General features: G+C 41.5%; 1 protein-coding gene across 1 annotated transcript in view; it reads left to right on the forward strand.

The window, feature by feature from the left end:
* The window catches only part of AKNAD1 (AKNA domain containing 1), a 443,510-nt gene that overhangs the window by 184,993 nt on the left and 237,565 nt on the right, over positions 1-20,952 (forward strand). Inside the window, exon 10 of the mRNA XM_078673402.1 lies at positions 15,157-15,260. Coding sequence (XP_078529528.1) covers positions 15,157-15,260 — 104 coding nt within the window. The remainder of the gene's footprint in view (positions 1-15,156; positions 15,261-20,952) is intronic.

Below are 20,952 nucleotides of genomic sequence, written 5' to 3' on the forward strand. Positions count from 1 at the left end.
TTCCGGTCTCCAAACCAGACAATTCTTATCGTCTAGTTTTGGATTACCGACACCTTAACACATGTTGCAAAACTTTTGCAGTGCAAAACTCACACAGTGCTGCACTAATGAATAACATAGTGCGCAAAAAATACAAAACAACCTTAGACATCTCCAATGGATTCTTTTGTCAAAACATAGCACCAGAGAGCAGATATTTAACTGCATTCTCAGTAAATGGCACTCAAAAACAATTCTGTCGGTTAGCCCAGGGGTACAAGAACAGCCCGGGGGTATTCTCAGCGAGAGTAACAGAATTACTTCATCTATATGATGATGAAGCATTATCTTATGTCGATGACATTTACTTAACAGATGATGACTTGGAGACTCACTTGAAAAGAGTGAACACCATAATACTTGGGTTCGCTGCAGAGGGTTACAAATTCAACTTTAAAAAATCCAGAATTGCCCATCTGACAGTCCTATACGAAGGATATGATTTATCAAGTATAGCCTGGTTGACAATTTTCCAGAACTAGAAGAATTGAAAAATCTAGTATATGAAGAAACATATCCTCTGCCAATCGACATTCTGCCTTTACGACATTACGCCTGTGTAATCTATACAGACGGACATGCTCAACCGTCCGTTTGGGGAGAACAAGCATACAACCCCACATGTGAGATTACAAAAGAAGTGTGGCGCGGAGGTAAACTAAAACCTCTATTAACAAAAACACACTCAGTAGAAACTAATTCAGAACAACAAACTGAAATAATAGCATTGAAAATGGCGCTAGATAATGCGGATCGCGAATTCCCGACACTTATAGTGTCAGATTCATATTACTGCGTCAAATCATATAACAGCGATTTGCAGACATGGATTCAAAACGGTTACAAAGATGACACAGATGCACCAATAAAGCAGAAACTGCTCTGGGAACAAATAGCTCTTTTACAAAAAGAACTACCAAAGACTCACGTGACTCACTCACTGAGTCATCAGCGTGATGGCGTTCACGTTGTAGGGAATTCATTGGCTGAAACAGCCGCAGCGGCAGCCACTAAATCGGCTCCCGTAGTTCGAAAAAAGCGTACATTAAAATACATTGACGGTGAAACAGTGCTGGCGGTGAAAACGTCATCAAAAGGCGACTGCTCAGCGTTACCGATCAACTATCCACTCAATTATACATACATAATCGATGCAAACTCCGTCCCTTTTGCTCGACTCCCTGGAGTGGGGGATAGAGTGATTCCAAACATGGACAGGAGAAACTTGTTAATCGCAGACGCACACATGGGCGAGGGTCTCAGACACCTTAAACTAAAAGATTCTCTGGAAGAATTACAATCACGGTACTGGTGGCCAGGCATGAGCCTGCGTCATACCATGTTTGTAAAAAACTGCCCAAACTGCAACAGAGATCGCAGTGGGGAGAGAAACAGTTTAATACCTCGTCGTTCTACTCCAGGAAAAATCAGGAGTAAAAAGGAAGGGTTGCGATTAACATATACAGGCTAGTTCCACTTATAATGTAGATCACCAGCACTCGGCTGATGTCCGGACTGTTATACAAAGATTTGCGGGTCTAAATGGCATATACGCTAAGCGCATGCTACGTTTGACTATTGTTTTCACTCAAGCCCTCCAGCCTGGGGGGAAACATGGCCAAATGAGCATAGTCCAGCGGGAATCTTCTCACTTCCTTCCTGAGGGTACGGGACGGTGTAAAGAAAAAACCAAGGCATAAAGCAATCTATAACGGAAAGGATATTAGGTTCGGGAGCTGGGTGGGTCAAACATCTAATAAGTGTCCAACGTAGTCTCAATAACTTGCCAAGAAATTCTCTGAAGGGATTCAGTGCGTACGAATTATTATTTGGAACTAGGATGATGATCTCTGACATTGATAGTCAGACTTCAGTGGTGAAAGAAAAAACCTTTGATATCAAAGACCGTTTGGCTATTTTGCAGGACTTAAACAAAACAAGAAAAGACCTGAGCAACATAAAGTTGAAACAACAGCCAACAACCACTGAAGAACCACCACCTGTCCCAGCAAGACCTGTCTGGATTCCAAAAGTCGGGGATCTAGTCAGGGAAAAGATCGCGGTAAAGAAGGAATTTGGGCCTTCTTACAGAAAAGCAGTTCCTGTCTTGTCTGTCAACGGGACAAGATCAGTTGTACTACCGCCACTTGCTGGAAAAAAGGAGAACCGAGTTGTATCAATCGACCTGGTAAAACCACAACATGTGGCCGATAACAAACAGTAGGCCAAGTGGACTCCCAATAAGTAGCAGAACACCAAGGTTTGCTACCAGTACAGAGGTCCTAACAAAGAGGCTCATCACATTCGAAACGCCTACAGAAGAACAACAAGGACTATGCAGCAATGCAATAGAACTCAGACCTCTGAAAACCCAAATAAAAACATTTAGCAGAGACACACCAATCTATAATGAAGTAACAAGTGAAAATGCAAGAAACAGAAATCCTGAACCAATTGGAACAATTGACAGAACTGCATCCGGCTACTTCATAAACTTCGATGATTCCTCTGAAGGCTTCAGTGAATCAAAGACACAGCCATCATCAAAAACCTTTAAAGATAAAGCTAAGGAACTTTTGAAACAACTGAAAGAAACATATCTGATTTCTCCATGGATTGAATTTTGGGTGGGTTTTGGTGCATTTATCCTCATACTTTGGCTCATCATGGTACTTACTTTGGGACGCTTCATTGAGGGAAAATATGCTAAAATGGACACAGCAAGTCAGAAAATCAACTTGATCCTCAAACCACACACATCCTCACACGTCGAGAAAAGAGAACTTTCTTCAGCCAACTTCACAGCCAATCCGATACCGGGTGGGGTAGCCTGGGACAACACTGACTATGAAATTTATGGTCCGGTCGAGATCCTGAAATATCCACACCAAATTAAGATCTCATTGAGTGACTTTGCAAAACCAAACTCATTTGCTGATGATTGGGACTTCGAAAGCATTAATAATATGATGTCTGACTTAGTAATGTCTGCTAAATTTACCAAACATGATTATTTGCAGGGTTCTACAAATTATGATAGTATGTATTGCTATAACCACTATGGTAACCAGTTTTTACATAGATCTGCACAACCTAGAAATGTTTTAAATTATAATCAATGGGAACATTGTGCAACACCTCCAAAAGGGAGCTCAAGAACCGTTTACGACAAATATTCATATTTTTCAGGTTTTAACACAAGTAATGCTGAAACATTTTATTTTAAATTGTCAAACAAAACAGGGACCAAGACCATGATAACCAACACAAAATTGTTATATTCAGACTCATTCTTTGAAAAAATGAATACTTTTGGTTTTGAATATTGGGACAAAAATGTTGAATTGAAAAGTGTTTGGGGTACAAAAGAATGGCAAGTACAGGGTATAGAAGCTTTGTTCAGAGCCTGCATGATCCCAGAACAAATGATATTTTTAAATGACACTGTTCAACAAACCACCTGTCTTGGCCTAGCCAAAATCAAAGATTTAAATAAACCGTCTATTCCAAAGCCAACAATGTTTAGCAATAACTCTGATACAGATGAAGAGATAGACGTAAACCATATATTAAACCAAAACAGAACACATCCTGATTGGAAACAGTGGTTGATCTGGCCCACAGATACTAATAACTGTCAAGACAGATTCCTGAACAAAACACAGGGGTTCAAAATGACCAGGCCAGACCCTAGATATCCTCAAAGACATCACCCAGGGATAATAACCACCTACAGTGTGGGCAAATTATGCCTTCAGTGGCTACAAACTTCCACACTGGCAGAAATTAAGCAACACCTAACTTTACTTACTGATGGTGCTGACTTGCGTGATTTCACTTTGGGACCACGCAAACAGCGTCAAAAGCGTTTCATAGCAGCCTCTGTATATGCAGCATACAATGAGGCCTGGAAGGTTACTCAAATTGAGACAGCAGAGAGAATACGGGAAATTGACCGTATTAATTTGGAAAAATCACTTTCTGTAGTGGACAATGGATTAATGACTCTGTCCTCCAGAATTTTTTCTTTGGACAGCATTGTGTCTTCAGCAATCGACATATTATCGCAAGACTTACTGTTATTACAACACGGTCAGTCACAATTGCGTTCTATTGTACAGCTTGGCTGGACGTTACAAAATCTGCGTTCAGGCTATGTGCCTTGGCGTTTAATCAACACAACGTCACTATTCCAAATCTTTAACCTTACTGATAGACAAATCAGTATGGCACAAAAGGGTGCTGATTATACAATCTTGAGCATTGAAAAACTCGAAAGATTACCAGTGACAATGTCAGAACGACCTGTCAGTGAATGGATAATACATGGGATAATAAATATTCCAATCTCAACCTTCAGGTTTCAATACTGCCAAAAATATATACAGGCTGGCATGTACGAGAAATTGGGAAAGGGGTACCTTAAAACAACATGGAACCTGCCCTATTCACATGCATGTGTCAGTAATAAAGGACAGAAAGTGTTTCTTAGTGGCAACAATTGTGCGATGTCACTAAGTGGCACACTTCTGTGTAACGGAATTAGTTTGCATGGAGCCTGTGAAGGGAATTCATACAACCTTTCATGTCACCAGCAAGGCGCACCTGCAACAGAAATAGAACCATTCTTTCAAAGACTCTATAATGGGAGTTACATTCTTATTGTAGACCGTAGATGTTGTAGTCTTATGCCCGGGACTCCTTATCTAGTAACTACGACTACGAAGGTCAAGTGCTGTGGACGCTCATTGTTCCCCAGCTCCTTCCCAGACAGGGAGGCAAGGGCATGGCCCGATTTGAAAATTACTTCTATTCGAATAGATACTTTAAGCAGAATGAAAACAGTGCTTCTTCAGACGCCTACCAGGCTCTCGTCATCAAAAGAAACGTATGATCTACAAGTCGCATGGACGACTGCAGAGATACATACATTATTATCAACTAATTCCCCCGTACATTTCGCGGAAATCCTGAATGAAATCTTAAATATTTCTGATACCAATGGGGTCTCAAAGGTATTTAAGACAGTATTTTCGATGGCATTAACACCATTCAAAGCCATACTGGGTATTTTTCCAGATTTCGTCCATTCGATTTTTGGCGGACTTCCCCTGATCTTGGGACTAATTGCAGGAATCCTATTCTTAGTCCTTATTTTTCGTTATGGCAACCCATGTCACAGACAAAACTCTTGCGACAAGGGAAGAAACAATCCTAGCCATTGGATACCGGGACCGGATATCAAAAATCCTGGGACTCTCCCGGCTTAGAGACCTGAACATGACTTGGTTTCTATCATTTCGACCAATGTGGCAAAGATGTGTTTTACCTGTATTGAGGTGTCTGCTATGCGGAGAAGAATGCGTGTTAGACACCTGTCTGACGCTACAATCGGATGCGCCGATGGATGCAGAAACATTGTTGAGCCCGATCAAGGTTCATGCTTTGTGCTGCCCTCAAAGGCTACCAATCCTGATGACGGTATTCGTGGAAGCTTCACCACTACGATTGATGGGTAGTGAAGTTCAAGATGAAAGCAGCATCGAACAGGTACGACCTTCTGTCAGCAATGCGAATCAGAATGTCAATGGAGACAATCATGCACAAGAATGCATGATTACACCTATTTCCGAGTTAGTGGAACTTTCCCAGGAAGCTGTTGACAGTTTTTTCGAAAGCCTAAATGATATGATGTTCTCACCCGAACAGAAATAGAGACTTTTGAACAAGCCCGCACACGGCGTTCCCTGAATTCGGCCTTCAACTTTAAATAATAAAGTCACATGAACTATTTTTCACTCCAGTTCACGGACAGCAACTCTTTCAGAAGCCCCAATTCATTTTTTCGGTTTTTCGGGACACTTATCTTCTGCTTAAAGTAAGAAACTATTCCTAAAGAACTAAGATTTCTATTTTTTAGATACTTTATAGACTTTAGCTGCCCGCTGGTATGTTCATAAATATTTTATTCTGTGATGGAATGGTCTCGAATCTTTTTTCTGTATTTAAGAAACCATTTCATGTGTAATTCTCATATACCAAACGAGCAATAATGTATACAAATGCGATTACTTTGGCATTATTCTACAGCTTGAGTGCATACAATATATATGTCTGCAATTTTTCAGTATATTTGAAGAATTTCAAAATGCATTTATGTATTTTGGGGTGGTAAGGTATACACACTACTCTATAGTATGTTGTACTATGTTATACTATGCCTAGATTAGTAAATATGTCCATAGTTAGCGTGGAGTGGGTGTCATGTATTCCTATAGGTTCTGAATCGATCCCCCTATTCCTGACCCTATTCTAGTTAAACAAACCAACAAGTTAACTAGCAGTCAGCCCATGAGGCAGAAAACCCCCATGATGCAGATACCGTTATCTGACGCAGTCACACTACGGCACAGGAACGTGTTATCTGATTAGGTCATAACGCTTGCGATCTAATTAGACAAGCGATATTCCTCCAGCCCCTGATAAGGCATACGGAGTTCTCATAACAAATCAAACCTATGACAACCTGGGCAAAACCCTGCGGCCATTGTTTTGATTTCACCGAGAACTTTAGTAAAAGAATGTGCTAACGAGCAAATCGTATGACATCTCTATTGACGTATCTATGTCCATCCTTACGTCAATCTCGGCACCTTAAAGGTATAAATATTACCGATCTTGCCATATGCAAACACACGCGTGGTGACGAGACGGAGCAGCCATACTTGCCGAAGCCAAGAGCAGAGCAGACCCGCCTTCCTGACGCGCTGAGAGAAGCTGCTTTCTCCTGCCGAGAATCCAGCACCGGCGTTTCCGGGTAGCCCTCGCAGGCAGCCTGGAATATCGAGACCAGAGAGAGAGATACCATTCCTCATTCATCCTAACTTCCAGGTACAGAACTGAATAACCCCTCACAGAGAATTCTTTAGTTATTCACTTGGCAAAAACAAACTTAACTTAAACTGTAACTATCTATTCCCGCCCTCGTATTAGACTTAGGTCAGGTACACGGGGTAGGCGTATCTAGAAACACCAGTTGAGTACGTTTAGTCAAATGTATATGTGTATGTAATATATTTTATTCATTTTAAGCTTATGGCTTAGAAACCATATCAATGTTTTTACAGTATTATTTTATACTGCTGCTCTTAATGTATGCACTTTACTTAACTATAAGTATTGCAATAATATCGATCCATTTCTCTTGTATGAGAAAAGAGACTGATCAATAAATAACACCTTTTTATTGAACACGCCCGTCTCTTCCTTTTCTCTACATTCTGATGAGACTAAGAATGCACGTACTGACTGAGTAAAATAATTTGCCTTTTGTTCACACGACTCTCGAGATTGACTCTTGATTAGGGGAGAGCAAAGTTGTCATGTTCTATGGTTGTCAGAAACTAAATCCCTTCTTGTCTAATCAGGGAAGTTAAGTCCTCCTTGAAGATTCGAGAAAGTTTCTAGTGAACTCTGAGCTAAGCTGGCAAACCCAAAACTTTAAGTCTAGTATCGACAGTAGTAGACCTAGTTAACGTCTGGCCTAGGCCTTTACTGCTGTAGGTATTATTCCAATGCGCAGAGCCTATTGGGAAGATAGGAACTACACTACAATATGGTAATAAAATATTACTTTACATTTTAAAAAATCTGGGAAAAATTAAGGTTAAAGTAACGTTATAGATAGGTGTGATAAATAGATCTCTTTTGTGTAAGAAAACAACGTACAAATTCACTGAAAAAACGAAGGTTAAAGTAACTTTATAGTCAGGTTAATATCTCAGTGACAACATTAACATTTTGAACAAAAAAAAACACAGAAATTCACCAGTTATAATTAGTAAAACTAACTATAACTTGCGCTCTCTCCATGCACTGCTTATAACCTCACAATTTACATCACTTCTGGCATGTTCTATGACATCATTTATGACATCATTTATATCACTGATAAACTATAAAACAAACTAGCACACTCATCGGATGATGTTATTAGTGATGGCATTTGAGATGGCATCAGTGATGTCCTAAATGAAGACATAGACCATGTCATGAGTGATGTAATATGTGAAGTCATAAGCAGTACATGGAGAGGGCGCAAGTAATTGTTAGCTTTGCTAAATATAACTGGTGAGCTTCCTTGTTTTATTTAGTTCAAAACATTACTGCTGTCTCTGACATATTCACCTAACTATAATGTTACTTTAGCCTTTGTTTTTTTCAGTGAATTTCTAAGGTTTTTTAAAAACAAAAACAGATCTTTATTATCACACCTAACTATAATGTTACTTTAACCTTTGTTTTTTCAATGAATTCTACTTTTTTTTTTACAGTAAGGTAATATTTTATTACCATATATAAAGCCAACCCTCCACCACACTCGGCCTTTGGCCATGCATGTGGGGGGGTGGGGCAAGGTTTCCACAGCCAACCCACCCAGAAGCAGCCGACACCCCTGCAGGTAGCCAATCCCACACTGCACATGGCCTTTTGCCATGCTCGGATTGGGGTTGGCCACAAGGCCTGACTTGCAGCCAGGTCCTGATTTCAACTCCCCTCAGGCAGCCATCCCCAAGCTGCGCACAATCTTGGCTGCGCACAGCGGGGCATTGCCAACGGATTTGCCTGCTGCCAGGCCCAGTGGTTAAACCTCCAGCAGGCTGCCGACCCCACAACGCCTTTGGCGTGCATAGCGTAGGGTTGACCCTCCGCCCTGGTGACCGCATCCCCCAGGACCGTATATAATTTAAACAAATCACTGAGTGCGGCATCTTCTTTTTCAAAATTAATGTTGTAGGTCAAGCAGTCTAGCGAAAGCGACAGAGGTACTTTTGGAAAGGTCAGTTTAGAGACTGCTGAATAAATCCGGGATGCCAGTAAACAAGATCTTACATATATACTTCAGTTGTGCCTTTTACAATAGTTCTACATGGATATTAATGTGTAATGTGCTGTTAACACAAGCTTATCTGTAAGGAAGCACAACTCTTTGACATAAATTATTAAATGTGTTCCTAATGCGTGACCTGCATGTCTTTGGTCATTCAGGAAGTAGGCAAGACATGAAGCTCAAGGATCATATCAAGGACTCTTGAGGATTTTGAGTTAAGTCTCACTTTACATTCAATATGGGATATACATGGAATAATCATGTGATTCCGCATAACCATACATTTAGTCTCACATATATTGATTACTTATGAATGACCCAGAATGAGGCACTTCAAAAGTGATCTTAAACCTATTTATTTGAGCAAACTTGGCTTCTGACTAGACAACGTAATTTAGATCTTCCACTCGTAACCTGTAATATGAGAGGAGGAATATTTCATATACTACAAACCAACTATCTCTTCAATTATTGCCTTGACTGGAACAATGTTAGGAGGAGGAAAGTACTGGAAAAAGTGTTATGTAGAGGAAAAATGAGGATTATAAGTTATAACACAGTGGATCCCATTATTGACGCATCTGTACTCAAACGGGGAGCACAAGTTTGCAGCAGCAGCAGTGAGCTGGCCCAGGATCCTGCTAATGGGGTTGCATAGTGACCTCCATTAAGTATGCTCCTGGGAGAGGGTGGATCTCTGAGTGGGGTCAGTGGGAAGCGGGAGGGAGAGGTGGTGTGGAATGTGGGAAACGAACTGGTAGAGAGAAGGCAGAGGATCTGTGGGGGAAAACTGAGAAAACAAAGGTTAGGAGGAGGAAAGCACTGGAAAAAGGAAGTGCTACAAGGAGGAAATAATTGACAATTATGAGGAGAAAACAAAGTTTAGGAGGAGGAAAGCACTGAAAGCAAGTGTTACACGGAAGAAAAAACGAGTATTATGAGGGGGAGAATACAATGTTAGGAGGAGGAAAGCACTGGAAAAGGCATATATTATGAGGAGGGAAAATGAACATTAGGAAGGGGAGAAAGCAAGCCCCCCTCCCAGGAACCTACTCAATAGAGGCTGCCCTGTGCCTGCACCACTGGCGCAGTAAAGGCAACCCCGGCTGCGCCTGTCCACTCCCGGACCTGGCCCAGCATCAGGAACCATGGATCTCGACCCACCCACTGCTACACCAGCGCCGGCTTGAGAGCTTTGAACCACGGACCCTACAAAAATAACTGGAGCCACACATCCCCACACTCAACAGTAGGACCATTCTCCTGCTGACACTGTCTCTTCTCTTGTGAAATCAAAAGTACTGCTCACAGGCCCCTGCCCACCACCACTGAGCTAGGACAACTCCACTGCCGCCTGATCAACACCCAATCGCTCTACAAACAAGCCACTGAGATCTGGGACACCATCACCTCCCTCACCCCTATGTTGTCTTCTTTACCGAGATGTGGATCAACCCAACTTCCGCACTGACATCGCCCTGCCACAGACAACAGCCATAAGATAGTACACTGAGACCGCATCAGCAAACACGGAGGTGGAACAGCCATCATCCACAAAGAATTCTCTCCAATACATAGCCGCCACAGACAACAACATCCCTATCATGGAACACCTCAACTTCCAACTCAACACAGATGGTAAAATAACTATCAGAAGCACCCTCACCTACAGATCTCCAGGGCCCACCTTGTAGCGAGGCTGTCCCCAACTTCCTTGCCCCACTGGCCATCAACTCCGGGAGCTTCATCTTCCTTAGGGACCTCAACTTTCACCTAGACAAACCCATTGATGCCAATGCGGCCAACCTCCTCAAGAGCATGAACAACCTCTGTCTCGCCCAACTAGTTACCGACCCAACTCACATCACCAGAGTCACGCTCGATCCCATCTTTACATCCAGAAAACAGAGTTAAGTTCAGCCATGTCACTAAACTCACCTGGTCGGAATACAGTTGTCCATTTCACCATTACAGCAGCCCCCACCGCCTCCACAAAACCATCCAGCACCACCCACTGGAGCTGGAGTCAGATACTCTAAAACCATTGGACCAACACCCTCAGCTTCTCCTTTCCAGACACCAGTTCCAACCTCAAAGAGACTGTAAAAAATGTCAATGCCCAGATAACCAACTGCAGTAACAAAATCTCCCCCATCAAACCCACCAAACCAAGCAGACCCACGCAGGGCCTGCTTTAGAGCTGGTAGCCCCCTGTGCGACAATGTTTGTTGGCATTCCACCAATGACTTCCCTCTCCATGAATTCCCTCAGTACCAACCTTTAACAGTGACCCTGCAGTCTCCATAAACACTCTCTCTCACATTCTTTTCTTTTGTTAATAGCGCTACTCATACCAGTGTTGGGTGTCAGAGCACATTACATCACACATGTTACACAGAACAGAGACAGTGAATCACACATGTGTAAATCAGTGTCTAAGAAAAGTTACAAACGAAAGAGGACTCCAAGGTATAAGAGTCACATGTCATCCATACTGGTAGGCAGTATAGTTTAGGAGTGCTTTATTCTGGAGTAGCAAAAACTCAGAATTTAAAACGTACCACTAAGGGAGGAGGAGGAGGCTTTACGAATAAAAATGTATTTCTACCATCAAAGGAACCCTTCTTGCAGCATTAGGATAACGAAAGACTGGGGGAAAAACATAACTCTCTAACCTATACCTTGCAGTTTCCACGCAGCTTTGATAACAGTTAATAGCTAACTGTTCTTTATTAGGATATTAATTTATAAATTGTAAGTAAAAAAAGGACCTTGCAGACAAAAGCAGTAACTCACTGAACTAATGACATTATATGTACTTCTGTCATCTACATCGTACATGTTCTTTTTATTAAAACATCAGCAGTGTTAATGTGCAACCTTACCACAGTACATTGTTGACAGTACATACAGAGCAGCATATTGTACATTCTTGAAAAATATTGTCTTTTCGGACTCAACCGTACATGTTCTTTGAAGCAGGCATATTCATCCTCTGCGCTACTTTATGATAAGTCAAAATTTCCACTAGACAAAACTCAATCTCTTTCCAGAAGTTCCATTAATCAGTAGAGTTATTTTGACATTTAAATTGTTGCCTGAAAATTGCTGGAGGTGAGGAACGCTGCAGCATGTGCTTTTAAATCCACAACTTTTTTGACAACACAGCACACTCTGAAGTCAGCGCCCGGTGCAGTGGCACCGATCACAGCGCCCTAAGGCCAGCCCTGGACCCACCAACCATACCAGCTGTTACATCCCGGAATTAAGAACCACCAAACGTAACTGCAAAAGACTGGAAAGGATTTGGCACTCTTGCCAGCAGCCAAGTGACCGGGCCACTTTCTAGCTGGCACTCAACAACTACCACCAGTGCATGAAAGATACGAAAAGGAACTCCTGGCCGACTGCGTCAAAGCCAGCTCTAACCACAGGAAAGAACTCTCCAACATTTTTAAATCATTGAAAACATTTGCCATCCCTTCCCAAGATCTCTGCAACACCCTTGCAGACTTTTTTCATAACAAGGTCTCCATCATCTGCACACACTGTTCAACTCCCAACACCCTGAGGCCAGCAGCCTCAGCCTGCTCATTACCACCGACGCCCACCCGAACCTCCGGATCACCACGAGGGACCAACTCACTACGCAGATCACCTCTGCCATCATGAGCTCCATCCACTTAGGAGCACCCAGGGACCCATGTCCCCTCCATATGATCAACCTTGGGAACAGTAACATCACAAAGAACTCACCACCATCTGCAAAACTTCATCACCTTAGCCTCATTCCCAAAGAAATCGAAACATGCAGAAGTAAAACCACTTCTCAAAGAAACATCTGCAGACTCAAATGATCTCAAGAACTACTGGCCCATCTCTCTGCACCCTTTCCCCGCCAAAGTCCTGGAAAAGGCCATTACCTGCCAACTCAAAAACTACCTAGAGAATAAAAACCTCCTAGACCAATGCCAATCTGGGTTCCACTTGAACCACAGCATAGAAACCGCCCTAATCGCAGCCACCAAGGACATCAGGACTCTCCTAGACCTGGGAGAAACAGCCACCCTTATCCTCCTCAATCTCTGAGCAGCCTTCAACACTATGTCCCACTACACCCTCAAAAAAAGGCTCCATCAGATCAGGATTAAAGGGGACGTCCCCAGGCGGATCGCATCCTTCCTCACCGAAAGAACCTAGAGCGTCCGCATTTCACCCTACATCTCGGACCCTAAGAACATCATCTGCAGCATCCCCCAAGGGTCCTCCCTCAACCCTACCTTGTTCATCGCCTACATGACCCCTCTGGCCAACATTGTTACAACCCATGGACTGAACATCATATCGACACCCAGCTCATCCTCTCTATCTGCAGACCCCTCCACCACCAAGGCAAATTTCCACCTGTGCATGACCAGCGTCACCCACTGGATGCAAAACAACTGCCTCAAACTTAACAAGGACAAAACGGAGGTACTATTCTTCGGGAGTGACAAATCATTGTGGAATGACGCCTGGTGGCCTACAGAACTGGGACCCACACCCACAGAACACAGTAGGAAACTTAGAATCAAACTAGACAGCAAGCTCACCATAAAAACCAGATCAACTCAGTATCCTCAGCCTGTTTCAACACTCTCCACATGCTCCGGAAATTCTTCAAGTGGCTCTGTGCTAGAACCAGATGCATTGACATCCAGGCCCTCGTCACCAGCTGCATGGACTATGGCAACACACTCTATGTAGGGATCACCTTGCACCTGCTGTAGATACTACAGACCATACAGAGCTCAGCAGTCAGACTCGTCCTTGATCACCTGAGACAGGCCCACCGCAACCCACACCTCAGGAAACTCAACTGTCTCCCCACCCACACGAGGTGCCAATTCAAGATGATCACCCATGCCTACAAGGCACTGCACAATGAGGGATCATCTTACATCAACCAACGGGTGAACTTCCAACAGCCCTCCAGACACCTGCTCTCTACCTCCCTCTCCCTCACACAGACCCACGCATATGTCGGAGCCAGAGAGGTGGACGCTCTTTCTCCTACTTTGCCGTGTAGACCTGGAACAGCCTCCCCCCACCTCCAGACCTCCCCTTTCCTGCAGGAATACTTGAGCGTCTGAAGACCCGGCTGTTCAACTTAATCCCCAGCACCTGAATACCCTAGCGCTTGATTAGCAGCGCTCTATAAATCCCATTTTTTGATTGATTGATTGATTGATAGATTGAACCTGTTCTCAGAAATGCCTGGCACTACCCTTACAATTTCAAATTAGGGCCATCTTTTGTCTTCGCAAGAACACGTGGCATCCCATTTTCTAATCCCTAAGACTTTGAAAGTGCTCCAGTGTCTATGGGCAAAGACAGAATGCTGGAACATGGGTATCACCACCAGTACCAGACCCATGATGTTGCCGCACCATTGTCTGATTCCAGCTCAACATTTACTGCTCTTGGCCATGTTCTCCTTCTCAGGGGATTCATTAAAACCTAATCTCAAATGAAAGTTAAGAGTACTTAGCAAATAGGTCAAACCTGAACAACAGCAACAAAATTGCAGAAAATATTTATTAAGTTATAGTCAATACTGTTAGGTCAGCACGCAACAATCATTTTAGCAAGTGATGTGGTGTAACCATAATTTACCAACAATTCAACTGGAAGCACCTGTAGGATCTGCCATTGGATCAATTAGAGAGGTTAGTATCTGTAGGTACGCGAGGCACATTCTGAACCTACCTGTGGTCTTTGAAGGCTTGTTTTCAGTCATTGAATGAAAAAGAGAGCTTGTGTCAACCGGAAACTGGCCAGAATTCCTTTGTCTATCCTAGAAAGGGCGAAGACAAACAAGCACGGTACCTTATCAGAACAAACATGGGCTTGTGTGGTACGTCTGACAACTCATTTCTAGACATGATAAGAATTAATACATCAAACATCTCAAAATTAATTTTCTGTGCTTGGGAAAATATTTTATTAGTCCTCAGAAAGAGACTTTAGCATCGCTAGGACAGTCAGATTCCTGGTCCATAGTCTTAATCACTGGTGGTAAGAAATTCATAATATTTCATATGTTTACATTTAGGACAAAGGAATTGAAGTCAAACATAGGAATTATGTGTAGATAATTTGCTGTTGCTATCATAGTTCAACTGAATGATGGAGCACATGTTCATATCCACTTTCTAAAAATTCATATGTAATTTTTGTGACTGCAGGATCCTTTGATTTCTTCCAAACCAAATGGCGCTCGTGAAAGCATACTGACCCATGGGAAACTTCAAGATAGGGATTTGGACTTGGATCAGAAAGCCTTAAAAGGGTATGACCAACCGTGTTTTGTGATAATTTGATAGAGCTTCTACATAAGTTAAATTGTGCATTTTCATTTAATCCGGAAATATGTGGATCTTTGGATATTTTGGAAAATAAAGATTGTGCTAAACGGATTGTTTTAAGGCAAAATTCACCAGCACAAACATAGATAAGGGTGAACACCCTGGAATAGACCCCAGAATATGGATGGAACCCAATTTTGAAGACAAAATATGAAAATAAATACCCACAGGTATGTCAGTCTAGATTTTCTATAACTAACTTCACACACACACACACACACACACACACACACACCCACACACACACACACACACACACACACACATATATATATATATATATATATATATAATATATATATATATATATATATATATATATATATATATATATATATATATATATATTCACTGAAAAAACCATAGGTTATAGACCATATATAGTTAGGAATTAGCATTTACAAAACCTTGAAAATTCACTGAAAAAACCATAGGTTATAGACCATATATAGTTAGGAATTAGCATTTAAAAAACCTTATTTTACTCACACAAAACCATTGAAATTCCATATATAGTTAGTTGTACTAACTATATATCGCGCACCCGCAATCCACTGCTGATCATGTCACATATTACATCATTCATGACATGGTCAGTGACATCACTGATGACATCACTGATGACATCTCAAATGACATCACTGATGACATCACTGATGACAACATCCAGTGACTGTATGTTTCTGTAAAGTTAAAATATGTCTTACATATTGAAGAATGAGTGGATGTATAAGTGTCTGGATGAAGGATTTAGTAGGTGCATGACTGACTGTATGAGTGAGTGAATAAATGTGTGTCACTGAGTGCATGGGTTAGTGACTAAACTGTCTTAATTTGTGCATCATTATGTCTTTTGTTCTGTAAACTGCTGCATGTGTTGATCAGTAGCTATATGAATAACTATATGGGTTATTGATTGGTTGCCCAAGTATTTGTATGGGAGACTGAGTGTGTGTGTGTGGGTGGCTGGGAGGTGTATGACTCTGTGCATAGATGTGTGAGCAGTTGATTCACTAGATGTATGGGTTCAAAAGTGCATGTAGAAACACCTGTATGGGCGGTTGACTGAGTGCATTGGTGAGTGAATGGATATCTCAGTGCTACATGTCAAAGTAAGTACATATGTAAAACACAGTACATGTGACAGTTGACATATATAAATAACTGTGCATAAGAGCCAGTGAATGTGTGAGTGGCTGTATGGATCATTGTGAACTTGTATCAGGCATTGTAAAAGAGAGTAAATATGTGTTAGTATATGTTTAAATAAGTAAGGTGTGTATAACTGTATAGTTGAGGAAATGGAGGTGTGATTGATTCTTTGCATGACTGACTAGGTGTGTGAGTAACTCCATGGATGAGTGACAGTCTGTGAGTGTCTGTTTACATTGAGTATATCTAAAGTTATATTAGAGTCTGAAGAGGTTCATCGTATTATCACATGAATGATGTCATCAGTGATGTGATCAGTAATGTCAAATGAGATGTCATCAGTGATGTCATCATTGATGTCATTTGAGATGTCATCAGTGATGTCATCAGTGATGTCATTTGAGATGTCATCAGTGATGTCATCAGTGATGTCACTGACCATGTCATGAATGATGTAATATGTGACATGATCAGCAGTGGATTGCGGGTGCGCGATATATAGTTAGTACAACTAACTATATATGGAATTTCAATGGTTTTGTGTGAGTAAAATAAGGTTTTTTAAATGCTAATTCCTAACTATATATGGTCTATAACCTATGGTTTTTTCAGTGAATTTTCAAGGTTTTGTAAATGCTAATTCCTAACTATATATGGTCTATAACCTATGGTTTTTTCAGTGAATTTCATTGGTTTTTTAAAAGCTAATATCTGTAGCTGTAAAATGTATTCTTCTTTAAATCCCAAAATATATTTTATATGTTTATTAATAATTTTTTTTTAAATATTTTTTTTTGTTCGCTCCCGGTTCGCGAACCGGGAAGCTTCCCGTTAGCTCAATTTGATGCCGCAACCCGGTCCGCGAAATGACGCGCCGCGTTAGCGCACCCGGAAGTGCTCCGGTACGCGACCTGAGACGCGAAGCGCAGCTCCCCGGAAGCGATCCGGGGCGCGTCGCGAAAGCGCGACGTATCGCGTTGCCGCGTAATGCGTCTTATGACGCGCCGCGTTAGCGCACCCGGAAGTGCTCCGGAGCGCGAACCGAGGCGCGAAGCGCAGCGACCCGGAAGCGATCCGGGGCGCGTTCCGCAGCGCGTAACATAAGCGTAACAGGTCATGTGACTTGTTAATAAAACTTTTCATTGGTTCATTTCACTTTTGGTTTCATAATGATGTAAGGCTAGGTCAGGTGACCTAAAAATAACACTTTTCATTGGTTTAGAACTATTGTTTTTCCCAAATGATGAAAACCCCTCCTTCTTTCCTCACTCTGACTTTCATCTTTGTGAGAGGAAGACCTTTTTTGATATTTGAGCAATGGCTTCATTGGTAGCTTCAGCTGGTGGACCCCCACCACCACCACCACCTCCTCACGGGAAGAGAGGACCACCTCCACAGTTCATCAGCAACACAGAGGAGGAAGAGGATGAACAAGAGGAAGAGGAGACAGAAGGACCACAGTTTTTACAAGAGGAGCCCCGGGTTTCTCATCGTAAAACCAGTTTTATTTGGCAGTTTTTTTCAATCCCTGAAGGGCAGAAGAAAGTCAATGCTAGATATGTCACGTGCCTCATATGTAAAGAGGCCTTATCTAGAGGCACCTTAAAAAAGTATCGCTTCGGCAACTACACCATGCATCGTCACATGAGCAGGTGGCATCCATTAAACTACAGCCGGGCAGAGATACGTGACCTGCAGGACAACCCACCAACTCCTGTGGCCACGACATCAACACAGGTATCTTTGACAGGACCAGAGGCACGGGAAACCGTGCCAAACATTCAGGACAACTTTGTCCATATGAAGATTACCTGTTTGTATTGCGGTGCATTACTGTCATGTGCCAATATGAGCATTACCTTAATCAACCGAGCTTATGAAAATCACAAGTGCTCTAAACGCCCCAGAAAGTAATTTTTTTTTTTGCTCCTGTTGAGCCCTTTCCAGTGCCTGTTTTTTGTTGTTTCCCCTCCCAAAAAAACAAAAAAAACATAAAACTGTTCAAAAAATACAAAAAAAACAAAAAATGTTCAGAAAAAAAAAATATATATATAAAACAACAAAAACATTAAAAAAAAAAAGTTCTTTTCAGAACTACCTCCCCTTTCAAAAAAAATTGCTAGAATGTTTAGCACTCTGGCAAGCTGTATTTCTTTTGGTTCGCTTCCTGGTTCGCTCACCGGTACGCGAACCGGGAGCGAACCAAAAATTATTTTTTTTTTAAAAAGAAGAGTAAGTATAAGGGAAGTAAACAGAGAGTAATGTTAAAACAAAGACAGCTATAGGGTCTAAACCAGAAATACTGTTTAATAGATTTATTTACCAGAGGGAAGAGGATATAATTGTGAAAAACAAAATAGATAAGGAAGTGAAAGAAAAAAAAGAGAGTAGAACAATAACAAAGAAGAGTTTCTTAGAGAATATGAGTGAATGTTCAAAATAAGATTAAAACATGTGGAATAACAGAGAGAAAAAACAGAAAGCAGAAAAGAAGAAGTAACAGAAAAAGAATAATTGAAACAGCAAAGAAATGTAAATAACATAGGGCCATATTATCAACATAGGCAATAAAAGTTTTGCAGCTTTTATCGGCAGAAATGTGTCGCTTAAGCCGCTTTTGCGGCAGAAAACTGCAGCTAAAACCACTTTTGCAGCAGTTTTCTGCCGATAAAAACAGCAATAATTTTATTGGCTGTGTTCATAATATGCCCCTTAGTGTGCTTCAACTACACAGAAAAAGCATAATGAACACGTAGTGAAAGAGTGATCAGTCAAAGACACTAAGAGTAATAGAGACGGAGTGAGTGAACAAGAGTGAGGAACTATGAGAAGAGAGGGGCTGAGAAAAGGAGTGGAAGGAGTAGAGTAAGTAGGTAATAGAGAAAGGAATGAGGGAAGTAGCAAAGGCAGCAAACTGAGGGTTAAAGAAATGAAGCTGTGGAACTAATAGTAGGTGAATGTGATAGAAATGTAACGAAAAGAGTACAAAACATTTACCTTATAATTGTCGTTAACTTACTCACTTGTAATTTTTATACTTTCAATCTGTGAAAGAGATAACAAACATTTAAAAAATATTAAAACATGTATTTAAAAATTAGAAAAGACAAGGGAAAAGATTGAAGGAGAAACAGTTTTTCAACAACTTTGACACTTACAGAAGCTTCTGCTTCTCCAGGCCCCCTACACAGTCCTAAAGATATACATTTTAAACTAACAGTATCTTGATGCAGATGAAGTGAGGCCTATCTTGGAACATGGTGCATCTTTTGCACTGCTGTTGTCTCACAAAAGTGACGCAATGGCAGCGCAAAAGAGGTGCACAATCATCATAAAACTGTTCCTAACATTTTAAATGATTGTTTCAGGATGGCAATAAGGTGTGTCCTATCCAGACGTTTGTTTCAGGTGAGGCCTACTCAGGGTTGCAGATCAAATTTAGACTTGTTCAAGAGTACAGAGGAGATAATACATGTGCAGGCCAACCAATAAAGTTCAGACTTCCTCTGTTTCCCTGGACAGGCCTAAACTTCATCTGCACAATGTGATTCGTAATGTTAGGAAACACAGGTAATGTATTTGAAAAACGTGCAATTTCTTTTGCTCATTTCACAATCACATCACTTGTGTTTCCTTTGGTTAGGTATCTCATTGTACAGATGTAGTCCAGCATATGAAAGAGTACGCACTGCATGCAACAACTTTGACACTTACTGAAGCCTCAGCTTCTCCATACCCCCTACACTGTCCTAATTATATACATTTTAAACTGACGGTATCTTGCTGGAAATGAACTGAGGCCTATCTTGCAACATGGTGCATCTTTTACACAAAAGTGACAAAAGAGGCACACAGCCTTCATAAAACTGCCCTTAACATTTTAAATAATTTTTTCTAGATGCTGATAAGGTGTAACCTATCCACAGATTTGTTTCAGGTAAGTCCTACTCAGGGTTGCAGATGAAATTTAAAATTGTTGAAGAGTATAGAGGAGATAATACATGTGAAGGCTTACCAATGAAGTAAGTAATGTCCACTTCACTCTTGAACAAAGGCCAGACCTCTTCTGTGTCCGTGGACAGACCTAAACTTCATCTGCACAATGTCATTCGTAAACTTAGGAAACACAGGTGATGTAATTGTAAAATGTGGAGTTTCTTTTCCTCATTTCACAATCACATAACCTGTGTTGCCTTTGCTTAGGTATCTCATAGTGCAGATGTAGTCCAGCATATGAAACAGTACCCAGAAATGCACACTGCATGCAACAACTTTGACACTTACAAAAGCTTCAGCTTCTGCATGCCCCCTACACAGTGCTAATTATATACATTTCAAACTGATGGTATCTTGCTGGAGATGAACTGAAACCTATCTTGCAACATGGTGCATCTTTTACACAAAACTGACCCACAGCGGCGCAAAAGAGGCGCACGGCCATCATAAATCTGATCCTAACATTTT

The sequence above is a fragment of the Lissotriton helveticus genome, chromosome 1_2 (assembly GCF_964261635.1).
Source record: "Lissotriton helveticus chromosome 1_2, aLisHel1.1, whole genome shotgun sequence".
NCBI lineage: Eukaryota > Metazoa > Chordata > Amphibia > Caudata > Salamandridae > Lissotriton > Lissotriton helveticus.